The 23,576-nt window shown below is 44.9% G+C and overlaps 1 protein-coding gene across 5 annotated transcripts in view; it reads left to right on the top strand.

The window, feature by feature from the left end:
• Window positions 1–23,576, top strand: part of LOC124037687 (transducin-like enhancer protein 4) — a 103,242-nt gene that overhangs the window by 9,383 nt on the left and 70,283 nt on the right. For all 5 annotated transcript variants that reach the window (XM_046352643.1, XM_046352642.1, XM_046352644.1 and 2 more), the window contains exons 2-3: window positions 1,218–1,315; window positions 5,104–5,167. In XM_046352643.1, coding sequence (XP_046208599.1) covers window positions 1,218–1,315; window positions 5,104–5,167 — 162 coding nt within the window. The remainder of the gene's footprint in view (window positions 1–1,217; window positions 1,316–5,103; window positions 5,168–23,576) is intronic.

The following is a 23,576-nucleotide window of genomic DNA, read 5'->3' as shown; positions in this document are numbered from 1 at the left end:
TCCCTGTATACCCACAACTGCGTGGCCTCACACAGGTCGAACTCCATCATCAAGTTCGCTGATGACTCGACAGTAGTAGGCCTGATTATCAGCAATGACGAGACGGCCTACAGGGAGGCGGTAGGCACTCTGACGGCTTGGTGCCAGGTATACAACCCTCGCTCAACGTCAGCAAAACAAAGGGGCTGATTGTGGACGTCAGGAAGGACCAGGTTGGGCACATCCCGATCCTCATCAATGGCAGCCCGGCCATGGAGACGGTCAAAAGTTTCAAGTTCAGGATGCTGAAGAAATTTGACCTGTCTCCGAGGGCCCTCAGTGTTCTACAGGCGCACCATCAAGAGCATACTGTTAAGGTGCAACACAACTCCACCGCCGCTAACCATAAGGCGCTACAGAAGGTGAAACGCTCAGCCGAACGCACCAATGGGTGCACACTGCCTCCCTTCCAGGCCACCTTCAACACCAGGTGTCGCAGGAAGGCCAAGAAGATAATCAGGGACCCGATTCACCCGAGCCACGGACTGTTCATCCCACTTCCATAACTCAGACACAGGCAGTGCAGGAGCATCATGGCAAAAACGGTAAGACTGGCCAATAACTTCTACCCCCAGACCATCAGGCTGCTGAATAGCCACCACTAGTCAGCTACCTAGTCCCCCCACCACCACCACCATCTACCCAATTATATTTCCCTGCCTAGAAAACAACATACCTGCTGTGTTTGTGTTCCCCCAACTACACAGTGAGGGGAACAACACCTAAAGTGCTTCAGACAGGCTTCAGGGGGGGCAGGGTTCTCCTGGGGGGCGTTTGTTGAGATTCTTTGCTTTTAGCAGGTGAAAGACAGTGCCGTTTTAATGTTTGTGATTCACCATGAGTTATTCATTTGACGTTTTCCCTTCTCAGTGCTTTGTAGGCAAGAATACATTAGCAAAAAGCATCCTAGCAGAGGAGAGGGAGGAGAGAGGGAGGAGAGAGGGATGAGAGGCAAGAGAGAGAGATGCTAATGTGAGAGGGGGAGGGAGACAGTCATTAGGAGAGAGAGAGGAGGAGGAAAGGGGAGAGAAGAAGAGGGTGGTTGGAGAGAAAAGAGTGAGAGAGTGTTTGTGAAAGAGGGGTGCGGAGAGATAAAGAGAGCAAGGACAATGTTTTATGATATGTGTTGAAGTGACCTTACTCTCCTTCTTTCCTCTCCTTTCTTTTCTCTCCCCCAGGTCCCTATTCAGCCTGGTCAGTCTTTCAAGTTCACAGTCCTGGAGACCCTGGACCGCATCAAGGAAGAGTTCCAGTTCCTCCAGGCTCAATACCACAGGTGCTGTATACTCACTCACCACCCTCCACCGCCCCCTTATATACTATACAGATAGTATATACACACTCACCACCCTCCACCTCCCCCTTATAGACTATACAGATAGTATATACACACCACCCTCCACTTCCCCCTTATATACTATACAGATAGTATATACACACTCACCACCCTCCACCTCCCCCTTATATACTATACAGATAGTATATACACACTCACCACCCTCCACCTCCCCCTTATAGACTATACAGATAGTATATACACACCACCCTCCACCTCCCCCTTATATACTATACAGATAGTATATACACACCACCCTCCACCTCCCCCTTATATACTATACAGATAGTATATACACACCACCCTCCACCTCCCCCTTATATACTATACAGATAGTATATACACACCACCCTCCACCTCCCCCTTATATACTATACAGATAGTATATACACACCACCCTCCACCTCCCCTTATATACTATACAGATAGTATATACACACCACCCTCCACCTCCCCTTATATACTATACAGATAGTATATACACACCACCCTCCACCTCCCCCTTATATACTATACAGATAGTATATACACACCACCCTCCACCTCCCCTTATATACTATACAGATAGTATATACACACTCACCACCCTCCACCTCCCCTTATAGACTATACAGATAGTATATACACACCACCCTCCACTCCCCCTTATATACTATACAGATAGTATATACACACTCACCACCCTCCACCTCCCCTTATATACTATACAGATAGTATATACCCTCCACCTCCCCCACACTACACACTCACCCTCCACCTCCCCTTATAGACTATACAGATAGTATATACACACTCTCCACCCTCCACCTCCCCCTTATATACTATACAGATAGTATATACACACTCACCCCTCCACCTCCCCCCTTATATACTATACAGATAGTATATACACACCACCCTCCACCTCCCCTTATATACTATACAGATAGTATATACACACCACCCTCCACCTCCCCCTTATATACTACCACCCTCCACCTCCCCCAGATACAGATAGTATATACACACTCACCACCCTCCACCTCCCCTTATATACTATACAGATAGTATATACACACTCACCACCCTCCACCTCCCCCTTATAGACTATACAGATAGTATATACACACCACCCTCCACCTCCCCCTTATAGACTATACAGATAGTATATACACACCACCCTCCACTTCCCCCTTATATACTATACAGATAGTATATACACACTCCCCACCACCCTCCACCTCCCCTTATAGACTATACAAATAGTATATACACACTCACCACCCTCCACCTCCCCCTTATAGACTATACAAATAGTATATACACACCACCCTCCACCTCCACCCCCTTATATACTATACAGATAGTATACCCTACTTATAGACACTCACCACCCTCCACCTCCCCTTATAGACTATACAGATAGTATATAGACTATACACTCACCACCCTCCACCTCCCCCTTATAGACTATACAGATAGTATATACACACTCACCACCCTCCACCTCCCCTTATAGACTATACAGATAATATATACACACCACCCTCCATCTCCCCCTTATAGACTATACAGATAGTATATACACACCACCCTCCACCTCTCCGTTATAGACTATACAGATAGTATATACACACCACCCTCCACCTCCCCCTTATAGACTATACAGATAGTATATACACACCACCCTCCACCTCCCCCTTATAGACTATACAGATAGTGTATACACACCACCCTCCACCTCCCCTTATATACTATACAGATAGTATATACACACCACCCTCCACCTCCCCCTTATAGACTATACAGATAGTGTATACTCACTCACTACCCTCCACCTCCCCCTTATAGACTATACAGATAGTGTATACTCACACTACCCTCCACCTCCCCTTATAGAATATACAGATAGTGTATACACACCACCCTCCACCTCCCCCTTATAGACTATACAGATAGTATGTACACACCACCCTCCACCTCCCCTTATAGACTATACAGATAGTATATACACACCACCCTCCACCTCCCCCTTATAGACTATACAAATAGTATGTACTCACCTCCCCCTTATAGACACTACCCTCCACCTCCCCTTATAGAATATACAGATAGTGTATACACACCACCCTCCAGCTCTCCATTATAGACTATACAGATAGTATGTACACACCACCCTCCACCTCCCCCTTATAGACTATACAAATAGTATATACACTCACCACCCTCCACCTCCCCCTTATAGACTATACAAATAGTGTGTACTCACTCACTACCCTCCACCTCCCCCTTATAGAATATACAGATAGTGTATACACACCACCCTCCAGCTCTCCATTATAGACTATACAGATAGTATATACTCACCATCCTCCACCTCCCCCTTATAGACTATACAGATAGTATATACTCACTCACTACCCTCCACCTCCCCCTTATAGACTATACAGATAGTATATACACACCACTCTCCATCTTATCCCATGCAGGCATACTGTGTGTAGGCACCATCCTAATGTAAAACCCATGTATGTAACTCAAAACTCCCATCTTCAGACACACAGATATATGGATAGCACAGACTTTTACTTCTATTCTGTGTTGATGTTTATGACATAAATTAGACACCATACAGTGGGGAAAAAAAGACTACATGGATCTCCTTCTCTGCCACTGTGCTACCTACGATATACAGTACACTGAGCTCCCGAGTGGCGCAGCGGTCTGAGACACTGCATCTCACTGGTGAGGTGTCACTACAGGCACCCTGGTTTGAATCCAGGCTCTATCACGTGATTTGGAGTCCCATAGGGCGGTGCACAATTGGCCCAGCGTCGTCTGGGTTTGGCCAGTGTAGGCCGTCTTTGTAAATAAGAATTTGTTCTTAACTGACTTGCCTAGTTAAATAAAAAATCAATATATGCATCTATATTTAAAAAGGAACTATAGTTGTGTGATATTGTATGTCATAAACACTAATACACAATATAAATGACTGTGCTATCTGTGTGTCTGAAGATGGGAGTCTGAGGATTGTGTCCTATATGAATGTGTGTACCTCAGGGGGGAACTGCCCCTCCTCTCTCTAAAGGACTGGGGGATCCCCCTGGGAACCATTGTCACACTTCTACTGCTCCACTTATTACTCTGTGGAATATTACACGTCAGGCTTAATAATACTGCACTTGATGTATGTGAAAGCCAAGGATGGGTGCAGTGAACTATAAGGTTGATATAACACAGTCATACACAGGTCAAATGCAGGTGGTGATTCTAATCTTATCCATCATAGTCCACCTGGCACAGTGGCAGGGTGCAAGACTGGTCCCAGATCTGTTTATGCTGTTTTACCGACTCCTACGCTCGATGTCACAGGCTATAGCAGGGTGTGGTGATATTGGTCTGTTCTTCCATATCATAGCAGAGTGTCTGTTTTATCAGAGTGTTAGCAGAGTAGATTTGACCTCCAGACTGTGACCTTGGTGCTGAGAGCCCAGCTTCACACCATGAGCTGAATACTCATGGCCATAACTCTCTCGGTCACAGCAGTGAACAGCGTGTTGAAACTAGTATTGTTCTCCCACTGCAGCCTGGATCCCATCGGTCTCTGTCTAATTGATCTAGACCCATAACCTTTTTCAGCTTTGACACAAAGGAGAGATTCAGGTTGAGCTGCAGCAGGGTAGGTCCTGCCTTAGATCAGTTTGTTGACACGTGTGTGTGTGTGTGTTTTCCCGCTTTGTCTGCAGCCTGAAACTGGAGTGTGAGAAGCTGGCCAGTGAGAAGACAGAGATGCAGAGACACTACATCATGGTAAGATCTATTCTATTTCCACCAGCGTTGGTTCACAGACATCAATGAGACAACGTGGAGAGGGTAGGCCCTGTCTCTGTCTTGCTTGACAAATATACCCCTCTCCATTACACCAACATAGGAAACTATCTAGCCCAGGGATAGGCAACTCCAGTCCTCGGGGGCCACATTTTTTCCCCATCCCAAGCAAACACAGCTGATTTAAAGTCATTGTGTTCTAAACTAAAGATCCGGGTTAGTTGATTATTGGAGTCAGGTGTGTTAGCTGTGTCTGGGGCAAAAGTGTGACACCAATCAGGCCCCCTGAGGACGGGAGTTGCCCGTCCCTGATTCTAGCTTGTTGAGGAGCCTCATCTTGAGTTAGGAGGATGAGACTCTCAGACTGTCCAAAAGCAGAACATGTCCCTCTCTCTGTCTCTCGCTCTCGCTCTACTCCCTCTGCAACAGCTTGAGCCCCTCCACATCAGTCTGTCTGCCTAAAGACTTGTATGTTATTAACTATGTCTATGTCTGTGGAACAGACACGGTGAGGACAACCTGAATATGATATGAATCATCTGCTGAGCAGCTCCCAGTTCATCAATGAGAGAGAGAGAGAGAGAGAGAGAGAGAGAGAGAGAGAGAGAGAGATGGAAGAAAGTGAGTGAGAGAGACTGAGAGAAAGGGGAAAGGGCAGTGCATAATGGTAGACAGACAGACACTACCTCAGACTAAGAATATTCACACTGTTCTCTGTGACTGTGAGAGGCTGTCCTTTATGGAACATTTCACATTTGCAAGGTTTGATAGATGGTTGAGTTGGCGGTAGTTGGATAGATATGTAGGAGCCTTTACTCCAATGTGAGGAGAGACTACAGTCTACTCTGTGTTATAGACTGGGGGACAGTCAGCGACATTTGATCAACCCTCATGAATTCATATTAAATGTCATGACCTTTGTGACCACAGGACTGTTGGTCAACAGCAGGAGGAAGTAGGCTAAAACGTCTGTGAATGAAGCCTTTGCCATCGTGTTGGTCTCCATAGAGATGGAGGATAGCTGGGACAGGTGCGATATACATTTACAATCTTAGAAAAAAGGGTTACAAATGCGTTCTTCGGCTGTCCCCGTTGGAGAACCCTTTTTGGTTCAAGGTACAGTAGTACTCTTTTGGGTTCCGTGCAGAACCCTCTGCGTAAAGGGCTCTACATGGAACTCAAAAGGGTTATATCTGGAACCAAAAAGGGTTCTCCTATGGGGACAGCCGAAGAACCATTTTCGGTTCTAGATAGCACCTTTTTTTCTAAAATGTGGATATATTGCATATAATGTACAATGCCGTGAAAAAGTATTTGCCCCCTTTCTGATTTTCAACATCTCAATTGGCATTAGGTCTGAATTTGTTGCTTTTTAAACATTTTGATTGTGTGTTTTGCATCATTGTCTTGCTGCATGACCACGCTGCGCTTCAGCTCACAGATAAATGGCCTGACATTCTCCTGTAGAATCCTCTGATACAGAGCAGAATTCATGGTTCCTTCTATTAAGGCAAGTTGTCCAGGTCCTGAGGCAGTAAAGCATCCCCAAACCATCACACTACCACCACCATGCTTGACCGTTGGTATGAGGTTCTTACTAAGGAATGCAGTGTTTGATTTTCGCCAGGTATAATGGGACCCATCTCATCCAAAATGTTTACTCAAGTTTGCCAGGAAGCACCTGGATGATCATCAAGACTCTTGGAAAATGTACTATGGACAGATGAGTCAAAAGTATCACTTTTTGGATGATATGGGTCCCGTTATGCCTGGCGAAAACCAAACACTGCATTTCAAAGTTAGAACCTCATACCAACGGTCAAGCATAGTTTATAAATCAAATCAAATTGTATTGGTCACATACACATGGTTAGCAGATGTGTAGCGATAATATAATCTAACAACTACCTAAACAACTACCTAATACACACAAATCTAAAAAGGGGTGAATGAGAATATGTACATACAGTGGGGCAAAAAAGTATTTAGTCAGCCACCAATTGTGCAAGTTCTCCCACTTGAAAAGATGAGAGAGGCCTTTAATTTTCATCATAGGTACACTTCAACTATGACAGACAAAATGGAAAAAAAAATCCAGAAAATCACATTGTAGGATTTCTTATGAATTTATTTGCAAATTATGGTGGAAAATAAGTATTTGGTCACCTACAAACAAGCAAGATTTCTGGCTCTCACAGACCTGTAACTTCTTCTTTAAGAGGCTCCTCTGTCCTCCACCCGTTACCTGTATTAATGGCACCTGTTTGAACTTATCAGTATAAAAGATACCTGTCCACAACCTCAAACAATCCCACTCCAAACTCCACTATGGTCAAGACCAAAGAGCTGTCAAAGGACACCAGAAACAAAATTGTAGACCTGCACCAGGCTGGGAAGACTGAATCTGCAATAGGTAAGCAGCTTGGTTTGAAGAAATCAACTGTGGGAGCAATTATTAGGAAATGGAAGACATACAAGACCACTGATAATCTCCCTCGATCCACGCAAGATCACACCCCGTGGGGTCAAAATGATCACAAGAACAGTGAGCAAAAATCCCAGAACCACACGGGGGGACCTAGTGAATGACCTGCAGAGAGCTGGGACCAAATTAACAAAGCCTACGATCAGTAACATACTACGCCGCCAGGGACTCAAATCCTACAGATCCTACAGAATGAATGGGGTCATGTATCGTGAGATTTTGAGTGAAAACCTCCTTCCATCAGCAAGGGCATTGAAGATGAAACGTGGCTGGGTGTGAAACGTGGAAAATCTTTGGAGGGATTTCAAAGTTTGTGTTGCCCAGCAACAGCCCCAAAACATCACTGCTCTAGAGGAGATCTGCATGGAGGAATGGGCCAAAATACCAGCAACAGTGTGTTACAGAAAACGTTTGACCTCTGTCATTGCCAACAAAGGGTATATAACAAAGTATTGAGATAAACTTTTGTTATTGACCAAATACTTATTTTCCACCATAATTTGCAAATAAATTCCTTAAAAATCCTACAATGTGATTTTCTGGATTTTTTTCTTATTTTGTCTGTCATAGTTGAAGTGGACAGGCTTCTCTCATCTTTTTAAGTGGGATAACTTGCACAATTGGTGGCTGACTAAATACTTTTCTGCCCCACTGTATACGGATGAGCGATGCCCGAGCGGCATAGGCAAGGTGCAATAGATGGTATAAAATACAGTATATACATGTGATGTGAGTCATGTAAGATATGTAAACATTATCAAAGTGGCATTATTTAAAGTGACTAGTGATCCATTTATCAAAGTGTCCAGTGATTGGGTCTCAATGTAGGCAGCAGCCTCTCTGAGTTAGTGGTGGCTGTTTAACAGTCTGATGGCCTTGAGATAGAAGCTGCTTTTCAATCTCTCGGTCCCAGCTTTGATGCATCTGTACTGACCTCGGCTTCTGGATAATAGCGGGGTGAACAGGCAGTGGCTCGGGTGGTTGTTGGCTTTGATCTTTTTGGCCTTCCTGTGACATCGGTGCTGTAGGTTTCCTGGAGGGCAGGTAGTTTGACCCCGGTGATGCGTTGTGCAGACCGCACCACACTCTGAAGAGCCTTGCGGTTGTGGGCGGAGCAGTTGCTGTACCAGGCTGTGATAAAGTCCGACAGGATGCTCTCGATTGTGGATCTGTGGAAGGTAGTAAGGGTTTTGGGTGACAAGCCACATTTCTGTTGTGCCTTCTTCACCACACTGTCTGTGTGGGTGGACCATTTCAGTTTGTCGTTGATGTGTACGCTGAGGAACTTAAAACTTTCCACCTTCTCCATTGCTGTCCCTTCTATGTGGATAGCGGGGTCCTCCCTATGATGTTTCCTGAAGTCCACAATCATCTCCTTCGTTTTGTTGACATTGAGTGAGAGGTTGTTTTCATGACACCACACTCTGAGTGCCCTCACCTCCTCCCTGTAGGCTGTCTCATCGTTGTTGGTAATCAAGCCACTACTGTTGTGTCGTCTGCAAACTTGATGATTTGAGTTGGAGGCGGCATGGCCACACAGTCGTAGGTGAGGGAATACTGGAGTGGGCTGAGCATGCACCTATGTGGGGCCCCAGTGTTGAGGGACAGCGAGGTGGAGATGTTGTTTCCTACTTTCACCACCTTGGGGCGGACCGTCAGAAAGTCCAGGACCCAATTGCACAGGGCGTTGTTGAGGCCCAGGGCCTCCAACTTGATGATGAGCTTGGAGGGTACTATGGTGTTAAATGCTGAGCTGTAGTCAATTAACAGCATTCTTACATAGGTAATCCTCTTGTCCAGATAGGATAGGGCAGTGTGATGGCGATTGCATCGTCTGTGAACCTGTTAGGGCGGTATACAAACTGAAGTGGGTCGAGGATGGCTGGTAAGATGGAGGTGATATGATCCTTGACTAGTCTCTCAAATCACTTCATGATGACAGAAGTGAGTGCTACGGGGCAGTAGTCATTTAGTACAGTTATCTTTGCCATCTTGGGTACAGGAACAATGGTGGCCATCTTGAAGCATGTGGGGACAACAGACTGGGATAGGGAGCGATTTAATATGTTCGTAAACACACCAGCCAGCTGGTCTGCGCATGCTCTGAGGATGCGGCTAGGGATGCTGTCTGGGCCAGCAGCCTTGCGAGGGTTAATGCGTTTAAATGTTTTACTCACATCGGCCACGGATAAGGAGAGGGGGGGGGGGGTGTAGTTCTTGTTAGCGGACCGCGACGGTTGTACTGTATTATCCTCAAAGCGGGTAAAGAAGGTGTTTAGTTTGTCTGGAAGCGTGATGTCGGTGTCCATGGTTTTCTTTTTGTAATCTGTGATTTCCTGTAGACCCTGCCACATACGTCTCGTGTCTGAGCCGTTGAATTGGGACACTTTGTGTCTGTATCCGCATTTCGCTTGTTTGATTGCCTTGCGGAGGGAATAACTACGCTGTTTATATTTAGCCATATTCCCAGACCCCTTTCCATGGTTAAATGCGGTGGTCGTGATGGTGGTAGTGTGATGGTTTGGGGATGCTTTGCTGCCTCAGGACCTGGATTATCCAAAACACACAATCAAGTCTACATAAAAAGGGTTTAAAAGCAACTAATTATACGTTTTGGAATGGCTTAGTCAAAGTCCAGACCTAATCCCTATTGAAATGTTGTGGCAGGACTTGAAATGAGCAGGTCATGCTTGAAAACCCACAAATGTTGCTGAGTTAAAGCAGTTCTGCTTGGAATAGTTGGCCAAAATTCCTCCACAGCGATATGAAAGACTGATGAACAACTACAGGAAGCATTTGGTTGCAGTCATTGCAGCCAAAAATGTCACAACCAGTTATTGAGTGTAAGCGGGCAATTACTTTTTCACACCAGGTAATTGGGTGTTGCATAACTTTTGAATAAATAAAATAAGCATCCATTTTTGTTAGTTATTTGTAAACTCAGGTTCCCTTTATCTAATATTAGGTTTTGGTTGAAGATCGGATAACATTCGGTATCAAAAATATGCAAAAATAGAGAAAATCACAGAGGGGGCAAATCATTTTTCACGGCTCTGTATATTGGTGTACATACAAGTTATGTAGAGTAGCCTATCAATGGCTGGGGTTGAGGTTAGCTCTGAGGAATGGTCTCTAACATCTGTCTGTGATGTCTGTAATGCCTACTGTATTGGCAGTGATCTGGAGGGAGGGAGTGTAAGGAACAGAGTGAGAAGGAGGGAGATTGAGAGAGAGGGAGAAAGGCAGGGACAGGGGCGCAGGAGTGAGAAAGGGAGAGAGAAAAACATAGAAAAGGGAAGTTGAGAGAGAGGCAGCCAGACAGAGAGAGATACAACACCAACAGAGAGAGACAGAGAGAGATACAACACCAACAGAGAGAGACAGAGAGAGATACAACACCAACAGAGAGAGACAGAGAGAGATACAACACCAACAGAGAGAGACAGAGAGAGATACAACACCAACAGAGAGAGACAGAGAGAGATACAACACCAACAGAGAGAGACAGAGAGAGATACAACACCAACAGAGAGAGACAGAGATACAACACCAACAGAGAGAGACAGAGATACAACACCAACAGAGAGAGACAGAGAGAGATACAACACCAACAGAGAGAGACAGAGAGAGATACAACACCAACAGAGAGAGACAGAGAGAGATACAACACCAACAGAGAGAGACAGAGAGAGATACAACACCAACAGAGAGAGACAGAGAGAGAGAGATACAACACCAACAGAGAGAGACAGAGAGAGATACAACACCAACAGAGAGAGACAGAGAGATACAACACCAACAGAGAGAGACAGAGAGAGATACAACACCAACAGAGAGAGACAGAGAGAGATACAACACCAACAGAGAGAGACAGAGATACAACACCAACAGAGAGAGACAGAGATACAACACCAACAGAGAGAGACAGAGATACAACACCAACAGAGAGATACACAACACCAACAGAGAGAGACAGAGATACAACACCAACAGAGAGAGACAGAGATACAACACCAACACCAACAGAGAGAGACAGAGATACAACACCAACAGAGAGAGACAGAGAGAGAGAGATACAACACCAACAGAGAGAGACAGAGAGAGACAGAGAGAGATACAACACCAACAGAGAGAGACAGAGAGAGATACAACACCAACAGAGAGAGACAGAGAGATACAACACCAACAGAGAGAGACAGAGATACAACACCAACAGAGAGAGACAGAGATACAACACCAACAGAGAGAGACAGAGAGAGATACAACACCAACAGAGAGAGACAGAGATACAACACCAACAGAGAGAGACAGAGATACAACACCAACAGAGAGAGACAGAGATACAACACCAACAGAGAGACAGACAGAGATACAACACCAACAGAGAGAGACAGAGAGAGATACAACACCAACAGAGAGAGACAGAGAGAGATACAACACCAACAGAGAGAGACAACAGAGAGAGAGACAGAGATACAACACCAACAGAGAGAGACAGAGAGAGATACAACACCAACAGAGAGAGAGACAGAGATACAACACCAACAGAGAGAGACAGAGATACAACACCAACACAGAGAGAGAGATACAACACCAACAGAGAGAGACAGAGATACAACACCAACAGAGAGAGACAGAGAGAGATACAACACCAACAGAGAGAGACAGAGAGAGATACAACACCAACAGAGAGAGACAGAGAGAGATACAACACCAACAGAGAGAGACAGAGAGAGATACAACACCAACAGAGAGAGACAGAGAGAGATACAACACCAACAGAGAGAGACAGAGATACAACACCAACAGAGAGAGACAGAGAGAGATACAACACCAACAGAGAGAGACAGAGACAGAGATACAACACCAACAGAGAGAGACAGAGAGAGATACAACACCAACAGAGAGAGAGACAGAGATACAACACCAACAGAGAGAGACAGAGATACAACACCAACAGAGAGAGACAGAGATACAACACCAACAGAGAGAGACAGAGATACAACACCAACAGAGACAGAGATACAACACCAACAGAGAGAGACAGAGAGAGATACAACACCAACAGAGAGAGACAGAGAGAGATACAACACCAACAGAGATACAACACCAACAGAGAGAGAGAGATACAACACCAACAGAGAGAGACAGAGAGAGATACAACACCAACAGAGAGAGACAGAGAGAGATACAACACCAACAGAGAGAGACAGAGATACAACACCAACAGAGAGAGAGAGAGAGATACAACACCAACAGAGAGACAGAGAGATACAACACCAACAGAGAGAGACAGAGATACAACACCAACAGAGAGAGACAGAGAGAGATACAACACCAACAGAGAGAGACAGAGATACAACACCAACAGAGAGAGACAGAGATACAACACCAACAGAGAGAGATACAAGACAGAGAGAGACAGAGATACAACACCAACAGAGAGAGAGAGAGATACAACACCAACAGAGAGAGACAGAGAGAGATACAACACCAACAGAGAGAGACAGAGATACAACACCAACAGAGAGAGACAGAGATACAACACCAACAGAGAGAGACAGAGAGAGATACAACACCAACAGAGAGAGACAGAGATACAACACCAACAGAGAGAGACAGAGATACAACACCAACAGAGAGAGAGACAGAGATACAACACCAACAGAGAGAGACAGAGATACAACACCAACAGAGAGAGACAGAGATACAACACCAACAGAGAGAGACAGAGAGAGATACAACACCAACAGAGAGAGACAGAGATACAACACCAACAGAGAGATACAACACCAACAGAGAGAGACAGAGATACAACACCAACAGAGAGAGACAGAGATACAACACCAACAGAGAGAGACAGAGATACAACACCAACAGAGAGAGACAGAGATACATACCAACAGAGAGAGACAGAGATACAACACCAACAGAGAGAGACAGAGAGACAGAGAGAGATACAACACCAACAGAGAGAGAGACCAACAGAGATACAACACCAACAGAGAGACAGACAGAGAGATACAACACCAACAGAGAGAGATACAGAGAGAGAGACAGATACAACACCAACAGACAGAGAGAGATACAACACCAACAGAGAGAGATACAACACCAACAGAGAGAGACAGAGATACAACACCAACAGAGAGAGAGAGACAGAGATACAACACCAACAGAGAGAGACAGAGATACAACACCAACAGAGAGAGACAGAGATACAACACCAACAGAGAAGAGACAGAGTTAGATACAACACCAACAGAGAGAGACAGAGATACAACACCAACAGAGAGAGACAGAGAGATACAACACCAACAGACAGAGATACAACACCAACAGAGAGAGAGATACAACACCAACAGAGAGAGACAGAGACAGAGAGATACAACACCAACAGAGAGAGACAGAGATACAGAGAGATACAAACACAGAGAGACAGAGAGAGAGAGATACAACACCAACAGAGAGAGATACAACACCAACAGAGATACAACACCAACAGAGAGAGACAGCCAGAGATACAACACCAACCAGAGATACAACACCAACAGAGAGAGACAGAGAGATACAACACCAACAGAGAGAGACAGAGATACAACACCAACAGAGAGAGACAGCCAGACAGAGAGAGATACAACACCAACAGAGAGAGACAGAGATACAACACCAACAGAGAGAGACAGAGAGAGATACAACACCAACAGAGAGAGACAGAGATACAACACCAACAGAGAGAGACAGAGAGAGATACAACACCAACAGAGAGAGACAGAGATACAACACCAACAGAGAGAGACAGAGATACAACACCAACAGAGAGAGACAGAGATACAACACCAACAGAGAGAGACAGAGAGAGATACAACACCAACAGAGAGAGACAGAGAGAGATACAACACCAACAGAGAGAGACAGAGAGATACAACACCAACATGAGGAGAGACAGAGAGACAGAGAGAGACAGAGATACAACACCACCAACAGAGAGAGACAGAGAGAGATACAACACCAACAGAGAGAGACAGAGAGAGATACAACACCAACAGAGAGAGACAGAGAGATACAACACCAAAGAGAGACAACAGAGAGAGACAGAGAGAGATACAACACCAACAGAGAGAGACAGAGAGAGATACAACACCAACAGAGAGAGACAGAGAGAGATACAACACCAACAGAGAGAGAGAGAGAGAGATACAACACCAACAGAGAGAGACAGAGAGAGATACAACACCAACAGAGAGAGACATAGAATGACAAAGATAGAGTGGCTGAGATGGAAAGACAGGAAAAGAGAGGGATAGAGAAAGAGAGCGTGAGCACAGACACGTAAATAATAGGAAGTATCAAAGTCTCAGTGGCTCCACAGTGGCGCTAAACCCAGAAGGATATATTTAGGTAGTTAGACTGTAGCCTTAATACTTGTTTGCACAGGCAGTCCAGTCTTTCTTTAGACTGCTCCTATCATTCATTATTCTGTAACTTTAAAAAGCAGGTATGGGATGTTCCCGCCCGCTAATGTACTACTTCCAGGGAATGACTTACGACTCGGCTGATGATGATAATGATGATGATGTTGAGCATGGAATAGACATGAGGATTCATTTGGAGCAGCATATTGGAATGTTGCCTCCGTAAAACGAGGTAAAAGCGTAAGTAGGCAGGCAGCAGGGGGTGATGTCTGCAGCTTTATGCAGTAGCTAAACTCAGCAAAAAAAGAAATGTTCCTTTTTCAGGACCCTCTCTTTCAATGATAATTTGTAGAAATCCAAAATAACTTCACAGATCTTTATTGTAAAGGGTTTAAACACTGTTTCCCCATGCTTGTTCAATGAACCATAAACAATTCATGAACATGCACCTGTGGAACGGTCGTTAAGACACTAACAGCTTAGACTGTAGGCAATTAAGGTCCCAGTTATGAAAACTTAGGACACTAAAGAGGCCTTTCTATAAACACCAAAAGAAAGATGCCCAGGGTCCCTGCTCATCTGCGTGAACGAGCCTTAGGCATGCTGCAAGGAGTTATGAGGACTGCAGATGTGGCCAGGGCAATAAATTGCAATGTCCGTACCGTGAGAAGCCTAAGACAGCACTACAGGGAGACAGGACGGACATCACACCTGCGGAACAGGTACAGGATGGAAACAACATCTGCCCGAGATACACCAGGAATGCACAATCCCTCCATCAGTGCTCAGACTGTCCGCAATAGGCTGAGAGAGGCTGGAATGAGGGCTTGTAGGCCTGTTGTAAGGCAGGTCCTCACCAGACATCACCGGCAACAATGTCGTCTATGGGCACAAACCCAGCGTCGCTGGACAAGACAGGACTGTAAAAAAATGCTCTTCACTGACAATTCGCAGTTTTGTCTCACCAGGTGTGATGGTCGGATTTGCGTTTATCGTTGAAGGAATGAGCGTTACACCAAGGCCTGTACTCTGGAAGCGGGATCGATTTGGGGGTGGAGGGTCCGTCATGGTCTGGGGCGGTGTGTCACAGCATCATCGGACTGAGCTTATTGTCATTGCTGTCAATCTCAACGCTGTGTGTTACAGGTTAGACATCGTCCTCCCTCATGTGGTACCCTTCCTGCAGGCTCGTCCTGACATGACCCTCCAGCATGACAATGCCACCAGCCATACTGCTCGTTCAGTGCGTGATTTCCTGCAAGACAGGAACGTCAGTGTTCTGCCATGGCCAGCGAAGAAAAGCACGGATCTCAATCCCATTGAGTATGTCTGGGACCTGTTGGATCGGAGGGTGAGGGCTAGGGCCATTCCCCTCCAGAAATGTCCGGGAACTTGCAGGTGCCTTGGTGGAGGAGTGGGGTAACATCTCACAGCAAGAACTGGCAAATATGGTCCATGAGGAGGAGATGCACTGCAGTATTTTAATGCAGCTGGTGGCCACACCAGATACTGACTGTTACTTTTGATTTTGACTCCCCCTTTGTTCATGGACACATTATTCCATTTCTGTTAGTCACATGTCTGTGTAACTTGTTCAGTCTATATCTCAGTTGTTGAATCTTGTTATGTTCATAAAAATATTTTCATGTTAAGTTTGCTGAAAATAAACACAGTTGACAGTGAGGACGTTTGTTTTTTATGGAACCCTTCTCTGTTAGATATGGAACCCTTCTCTGTTAGATATGGAAGCCTTCTCTGTTAGATATGGAACCCTTCTCTGTTAGATATGGAACCCTTCTCTGTTAGATATGGAACCCTTCTCTGTTAGATATGGAAGCCTTCTCTGTTAGATATGGAACCCTTCTCTGTTAGATATGGAACCCTTCTCATGATATGGAACCCTTCTCTGTTAGATATGGAACCCTTCTCTGTTAGATATGGAACCCTTCTCTGTTAGATATGGAACCCTTCTCTGTTAGATATGGAACCCTTCTCTGTTAGATATGGAACCCTTCTCTGTTAGATATGGAACCCTTCTCTGTTAGATATGGAACCCTTCTCTGTTAGATATGGAACCCTTCTCTGTTAGATATGGAACCCTTCTCTGTTAGATATGGAAGCCTTCTCTGTTAGATATGGAAGCCTTCTCTGTTAGATATGGAACCCTTCTCTGTTAGATATGGAACCCTTCTCTGTTAGATATGGAACCCTCTGTTAGATATGGAACCCTTCTCTGTTAGATATGGAACCCCTCTGTTCTCTGTTAGATATGGAACCCTTCTCTGTTAGATATGGAACCCTTCTCTGTTAGATATGGAACCCTTCTCTGTTAGATATGGAACCCTTCTCTGTTAGATATGGAACCCTTCTCTGTTAGATATGGAACCCTTCTCTGTTAGATATGGAACCCTTCTCTGTTAGATATGGAACCCTTCTCTGTTAGATATGGAACCCTTCTCTGTTAGATATGGAAGCCCTTCTCTGTTAGATATGGAACCCTTCTCTGTTAGATATGGAACCCTTCTCTGTAGATATGGAACCTCTCTGTTAGATATGGAACCCTTCTCTGTTAGATATGGAACCCTTCTCTGTTAGATATGGAACCCTTCTCTGTTAGATATGGAACCTTCTGTTAGATAAGAGGAAGCCTTCTCTGTTAGATATGGAACCCTTCTCTGTTAGATATGGAACTCGATCTTCTCTGTTAGATATGGAAGCCTTCTCTGTTAGATATGGAACCCTTCTCTGTTAGATATGGAACCCTTCTCTGTTAGATATGGAACCCTTCTCTGTTAGATATGGAACCCTTCTCTGTTAGATATGGAACCCTTCTCTGTTAGATATGGAACCCTTCTCTGTTAGATATGGAACCCTTCTCTGTTAGATATGGAACCCTTCTCTGTTAGATATGGAACCCTTCTCTGTTAGATATGGAACCCTTCTCTGTTAGATATGGAACCCTTCTCTGTTAGATATGGAACCCTTCTCTGTTAGATATGGAACCCTTCTCTGTTAGATATGGAAGCCTTCTCTGTTAGATATGGAACCCTTCTCTGTTAGATATGGAACCCTTCTCTGTTAGATATGGAACCCTTCTCTGTTAGATATGGAACCCTTCTCTGTTAGATATGGAACCCTTCTCTGTTAGATATGGAACCCTTCTCTGTTAGATATGGAACCCTTCTCTGTTAGATATGGAACCCTTCTCTGTTAGATATGGAACCCTTCTCTGTTAGATATGGAACCCTTCTCTGTTAGATATGGAACCCTTCTCTGTTAGATATGGAACCCTTCTCTGTTAGATATGGAACCCTTCTCTGTTAGATATGGAACCCTTCTCTGTTAGATATGGAACCCTTCTCTGTTAGATATGGAACCCTTCTCTGTTAGATATGGAACCCTTCTCTGTTAGATATGGAACCCTTCTCTGTTAGATATGGAACCCTTCTCTGTTAGATATGGAACCCTTCTCTGTTAGATATGGAACCCTTCTCTGTTAGATATGGAACCCTTCTCTGTTAGATATGGAACCCTTCTCTGTTAGATATGGAACCCTTCTCTGTTAGATATGGAACCCTTCTCTGTTAGATATGGAACCCTTCTCTGTTAGATATGGAACCCTTCTCTGTTAGATATGGAACCCTTCTCTGTTAGATATGGAACCCTTCTCTGTTAGATATGGAACCCTTCTCTGTTAGATATGGAACCCTTCTCTGTTAGATATGGAACCCTTCTCTGTTAGATATGGAACCCTTCTCTGTTAGATATGGAACCCTTCTCTGTTAGATATGGAACCCTTCTCTGTTAGATATGGAACCCTTCTCTGTTAGATATGGAACCCTTCTCTGTTAGATATGGAACCCCCTGTTAGATATTCTCTGTTAGATATGGAACCCTTCTCTGTTAGATATGGAACCCTTCTCTGTTAGATATGGAACCCTTCTCTGTTAGATATGGAACCCTTCTCTGTTAGATATGGAACCCTTCTCTTCTCTGTTAGATATGGAACCCTTCTCTGTTAGATATGGAACCCTTCTCTGTTAGATATGGAACCCTTCTCTGTTAGATATGGAACCCTTCTCTGTTAGATATGGAACCCTTCTCTGTTAGATATGGAACCCTTCTCTGTTAGATATGGAACCCTTCTCTGTTAGATATGGAAGCCTTCTCTGTTAGATATGGAAGCCTTCTCTGTTAGATATGGAACCCTTCTCTGTTAGATATGGAACCTTCTCTGTTAGATATGGAACCCTTCTCTGTTAGATATGGAACCCTTCTCTGTTAGATATGGAACCCTTCTCTGTTAGATATGGAACCCTTCTCTGTTAGATATGGAACCCTTCTCTGTTAGATATGGAACCCTTCTCTGTTAGATATGGAACCCTTCTCTGTTAGATATGGAACCCTTCTCTGTTAGATATGGAACCCTTCTCTGTTAGATATGGAACCCTTCTCTGTTAGATATGGAACCCTTCTCTGTTAGATATGGAACCCTTCTCTGTTAGATATGGAACCCTTCTCTGTTAGATATGGAAGCCTTCTCTGTTAGATATGGAAGCCTTCTCTGTTAGATATGGAACCCTTCTCTGTTAGATATGGAACCCTTCTCTGTTAGATATGGAACCCTTCTCTGTTAGATATGGAACCCTTCTCTGTTAGATATGGAACCCTTCTCTGTTAGATATGGAACCCTTCTCTGTTAGATATGGAACCCTTCTCTGTTAGATATGGAACCCTTCTCTGTTAGATATGGAAGCCGTCTCTGTTAGTCTTCTGTGGTAGTCTACAGAGACATGGACATACACACACGAGAGGGTGTCTGCGGGCGCCTTGTTTCTGGTTGTTGTATTTATAATTCATGGGGCTCAGATTTCACAGCTCTCCTGAAATCTGTGTATTTGCAGCCATTTTTATCCTGATATCAAATTATTTCTGGGTAATAATTAAGCACCTTACTGTGATTGTTTTGAATTAAAATGGTTAAAAAAAGGGTCCTCCAGAGTGGCGCAGCAGTCTAAGGCACTGCAGTGCTTGATGTGTCATTACAGATCTGGATTCGATCCTGGGCTGTGTCGCAGCCGGCCGTGACCGAGAGACACATTTGGTCCAGCATCGTCCGGGTTATGGGAGGGTTTGGCTGGCCGGTATGTCCCAACACACTCTAGCGACAACTATGGTGGGCCAGGCCCATGCACGCTGACACGGTCGCCAGGTGTACTGTGTTTCCTCCGACACATTGGTGCGGCTGGTTTCCGGGTTAAGCGAGCAGTGTGTCAAGAACCAGTGCGACTTGACAGGGCAATGTTTCGGATGATGCATGGCTCTCGTCCTTCACCTCTCCCAAGTATGTACGTGAATTGCAGTGATGGAATAAGACTGTAACTACCAATTTGGAGATCACAAAAAATTTGAGAGAAAAAAGGGTAAAAAGTTTTTAAAAAATATATAAAAAGAAACAAAAATAGATTTTTAGCAAAGGGCAATTTCTCAAGCAACAATTTTGCTAGGACATCTCACCCAAACAGGCTGCAATTCAGGCAGGCTTTTCAAATGGCATTATCATGATTTTCACAATTTCACAGTATTATTCCAACCTCAAAACACAGGAAAATCACATTTTTGGCTGCTCTGGGCCTAAATAAGACAACATTGTTTCACTGTCTGATCAGAGAATGAGAGGTATCTGTCAGTGTCAGGCCTGAGACAGGGAGACAGAAGAGGTTGGCATGTGTCTTTGTCTTTTCTGTGGGTTTTATGAGTGTGTTTGTGTGTGTGTTTAGTATTTGTGTGTAGTGTTTCTGTTTGGAATAGAGGGGGTCTGCAGGGTTCCAGTTTTAATGACCATCCATGTGGTCACATACACTATAACCCTGTGTGTTCATGTATGTTTGCGTGCTATACATCCCTGCAGGGGGGGGGTGTTTGTGAGGGGGGAGGATTAATGCACTACTCTCAGCCGCTTACTCCACCCCCAGCTTATCTGTCTGATTCAGCCTGACAAACTGTGCTCTCTTCAGGAACATTACAGTCACAGATTGCGAAAGAGAGATGGAAAGAGGGAGATGGAGAGAGAGATTGAGTATCAGAAGAGGGGAGGGGAGGAAGGAGAGAACCAGGGCAAAGGGGGAGAGGGGAAGGGATGAGGATAGAATTGTAAAAGGAATGCACCCTGGTAAGCTAACCGTTTCTATGACATATGACAGTGCAAGCTGAGGATTTAGGGAGAAAAAAAGGGTCCAGGAGGATTGTGATTTAAGAGTCTTCAACCTGCCTCGACTGTCTGGTAACATGTAGGAACACAGCAGAACACACATCTTTACAAAGATTGGCTGCTGGTGGCTCTATCAACATTTGTCAGCAGAATACCACCCTGCATCCCACTGTTGGTTTGCTTCTGAAGTTAAGCAGGGTTGGTTCTGGATGGGAGACCAGATGCTGCTGGAAGTGGTGTTGGAGGGCCAGTAGGAGGCACCCTTTCCTCTGGTCTAAGAAAATATCTCTTGCGTAGGGTGCTGTCTTTCGGATGGGATATTAAATGGGTGTCCTGACTCTCTCTGGTCACTAAAGATCTCATGGCACTTATTGTAAGACCCTGGGGTCCTGGCTAAATTCCCAATCTGGCCCTCATACCATCACAGTCCCCATAATCATCCCCAGCTTACAGTTGGCTCATTCATCTCTCCCCTGTAACTATTCCCCAGGTCGTTGCTGTAAATGAGAATGTGTTCCCAGTCAACTTACCTGGTCAAATAAAAATATGCTCCTCATACTCTAGGCCCAATGAGAAAGGCTACTCCACGGTCAATCCATTTTGGTTGGGATTTGGTCATATTTCTCCAACTCTGATTATGAACTAAGAAGTGAAGACTTTCTATTGACTTTTAGTTATTTCTCTATGTGGAGTTTACAGAGCTAAAAGTCAGATCTCACCAGTCTTAAGAACATGTGAGTAAAGCTTGCTAATGAATGTATTAATATACTGATGGTATCTGTTGGTGTGGGAAGAGAGAGAGAAGTGGAGAGACAGGCACCACATGAGGGATGCTGATAAACAATGCAGTCTACATGCACGCACGCATGCACACCCACACACATACCATTTAGCCAAATCACCTTGGATTAGATGCACTCCACAGATCATCTTCTTAAGTCTGGAGATTTAACAGAATAGTAAAGACACAGGCTGGCTGGCTGGTGAGACACTTTGACACTCACTCAACATGATGAGTCACTGAAATGGAGGAAGGGCAAACGAGAGCACAAACACTGTGAAATGGAGAGAGGAGAGAGAGAGAGAGAGAGAGAGAGAGGGAGAGAGAGAGAGAGAGAGAGAGAGAGAGAGAGAGAGAGAGAGAGAGAGAGAGGAGAGAGAGAGAGAGAGAGAGAGGGAGAGAGAGAGAGAGAGAGAGAGAGAGAGAGAGAGAGAGAGAGAGAGAGAGAGAGAGAGGGTGAGAGAGAGAGAGAGAGAGAGAGAGAGAGAGAGAGAGAGAGAGAGAGAGAGAGAGAGAGAGCTGGTTAAGTGAAATGAAGTACTGACTGCTCAATGCATTGGTTGCTCAGATGACTGTGAGTGTTGTAGAAAGGAATAGAAAGACTGAGTGGGGGTGACGTTGTTGATGGTTTAGGACTATCACATGACTAGAGATTAGTTAGCCAATGACTTGCTTATGGTAGTCCATCGTATCTGCTGATGACTTCCACTTCTGAGTTAACAGTGAATTCTTTGACTGTGGAGTCCAATCTGAGATCCACAAACTGTATTGCAGATGGGGCATATGCAGTCTGTGTTGGTGGGGGCAGGCATGGTTGTTTGTCTCCTGAGCTGTTTTTGCTGTCTCTTTGTGCTCCTCTCCTCCTCCCACCTCTGTTCACCGGTCTGGCAAAGCTGCCGCCAGGTGGAACGGTTGACAGCAGCATCCTCCAGGTCTGTGGATTTGATGTTGCATTGCTTCAGCAATGTTTTTAGCTGGTCTTTGTAGTGCTTCATCTGCCCCCCTGCAGATCGCCGGTCATGATGTATCTGGCCGTACAGGATTTTGGCTGGCAAGCGCTCCTGAGACATTCTAATGAAATGCCTAAGCCTGCGCTGTTGGTGCTGGGTGACCATGGCCTCCATGCTCTTGGTCTTAGCAAGTATTTCTGTATGGGGCACACGGTTCCAGAATGTCTTATGTGGAATCGCTCAATCTGTTTGTTGTGGCGACTGTAAATGACCCAGTTTTCACAGCTGTAATGAAGTGTGGTGATGCAGAGGGCTTGATAGACGGCGATTGTGGTGTGGGGGTGGAGATCACTGTTTTGGAAGACCCTGCGTCTGAGTTTCCCGAAGGCAGCAAATGCTTGTTGATTCTATTTTGAATGTTGAGGTCGATGCTGCAGCCCCCTGAGAGGATGCTGCCCAGGTATTTGAAGGACGGGACTATTGTCAGTGATTTATGTTCAATGGTGAAGACAGGCATGGTGGGTGGAGGGCTGGATCTCCATTGGCAGA

Source organism: Oncorhynchus gorbuscha, linkage group LG06 (genome assembly GCF_021184085.1).
Source record: "Oncorhynchus gorbuscha isolate QuinsamMale2020 ecotype Even-year linkage group LG06, OgorEven_v1.0, whole genome shotgun sequence".
Classification (NCBI taxonomy): Eukaryota; Metazoa; Chordata; class Actinopteri; order Salmoniformes; family Salmonidae; genus Oncorhynchus; species Oncorhynchus gorbuscha.
Note: the sequence above shows the minus strand (reverse complement) of the source record. Positions and strands in the feature narration are given on the sequence as shown.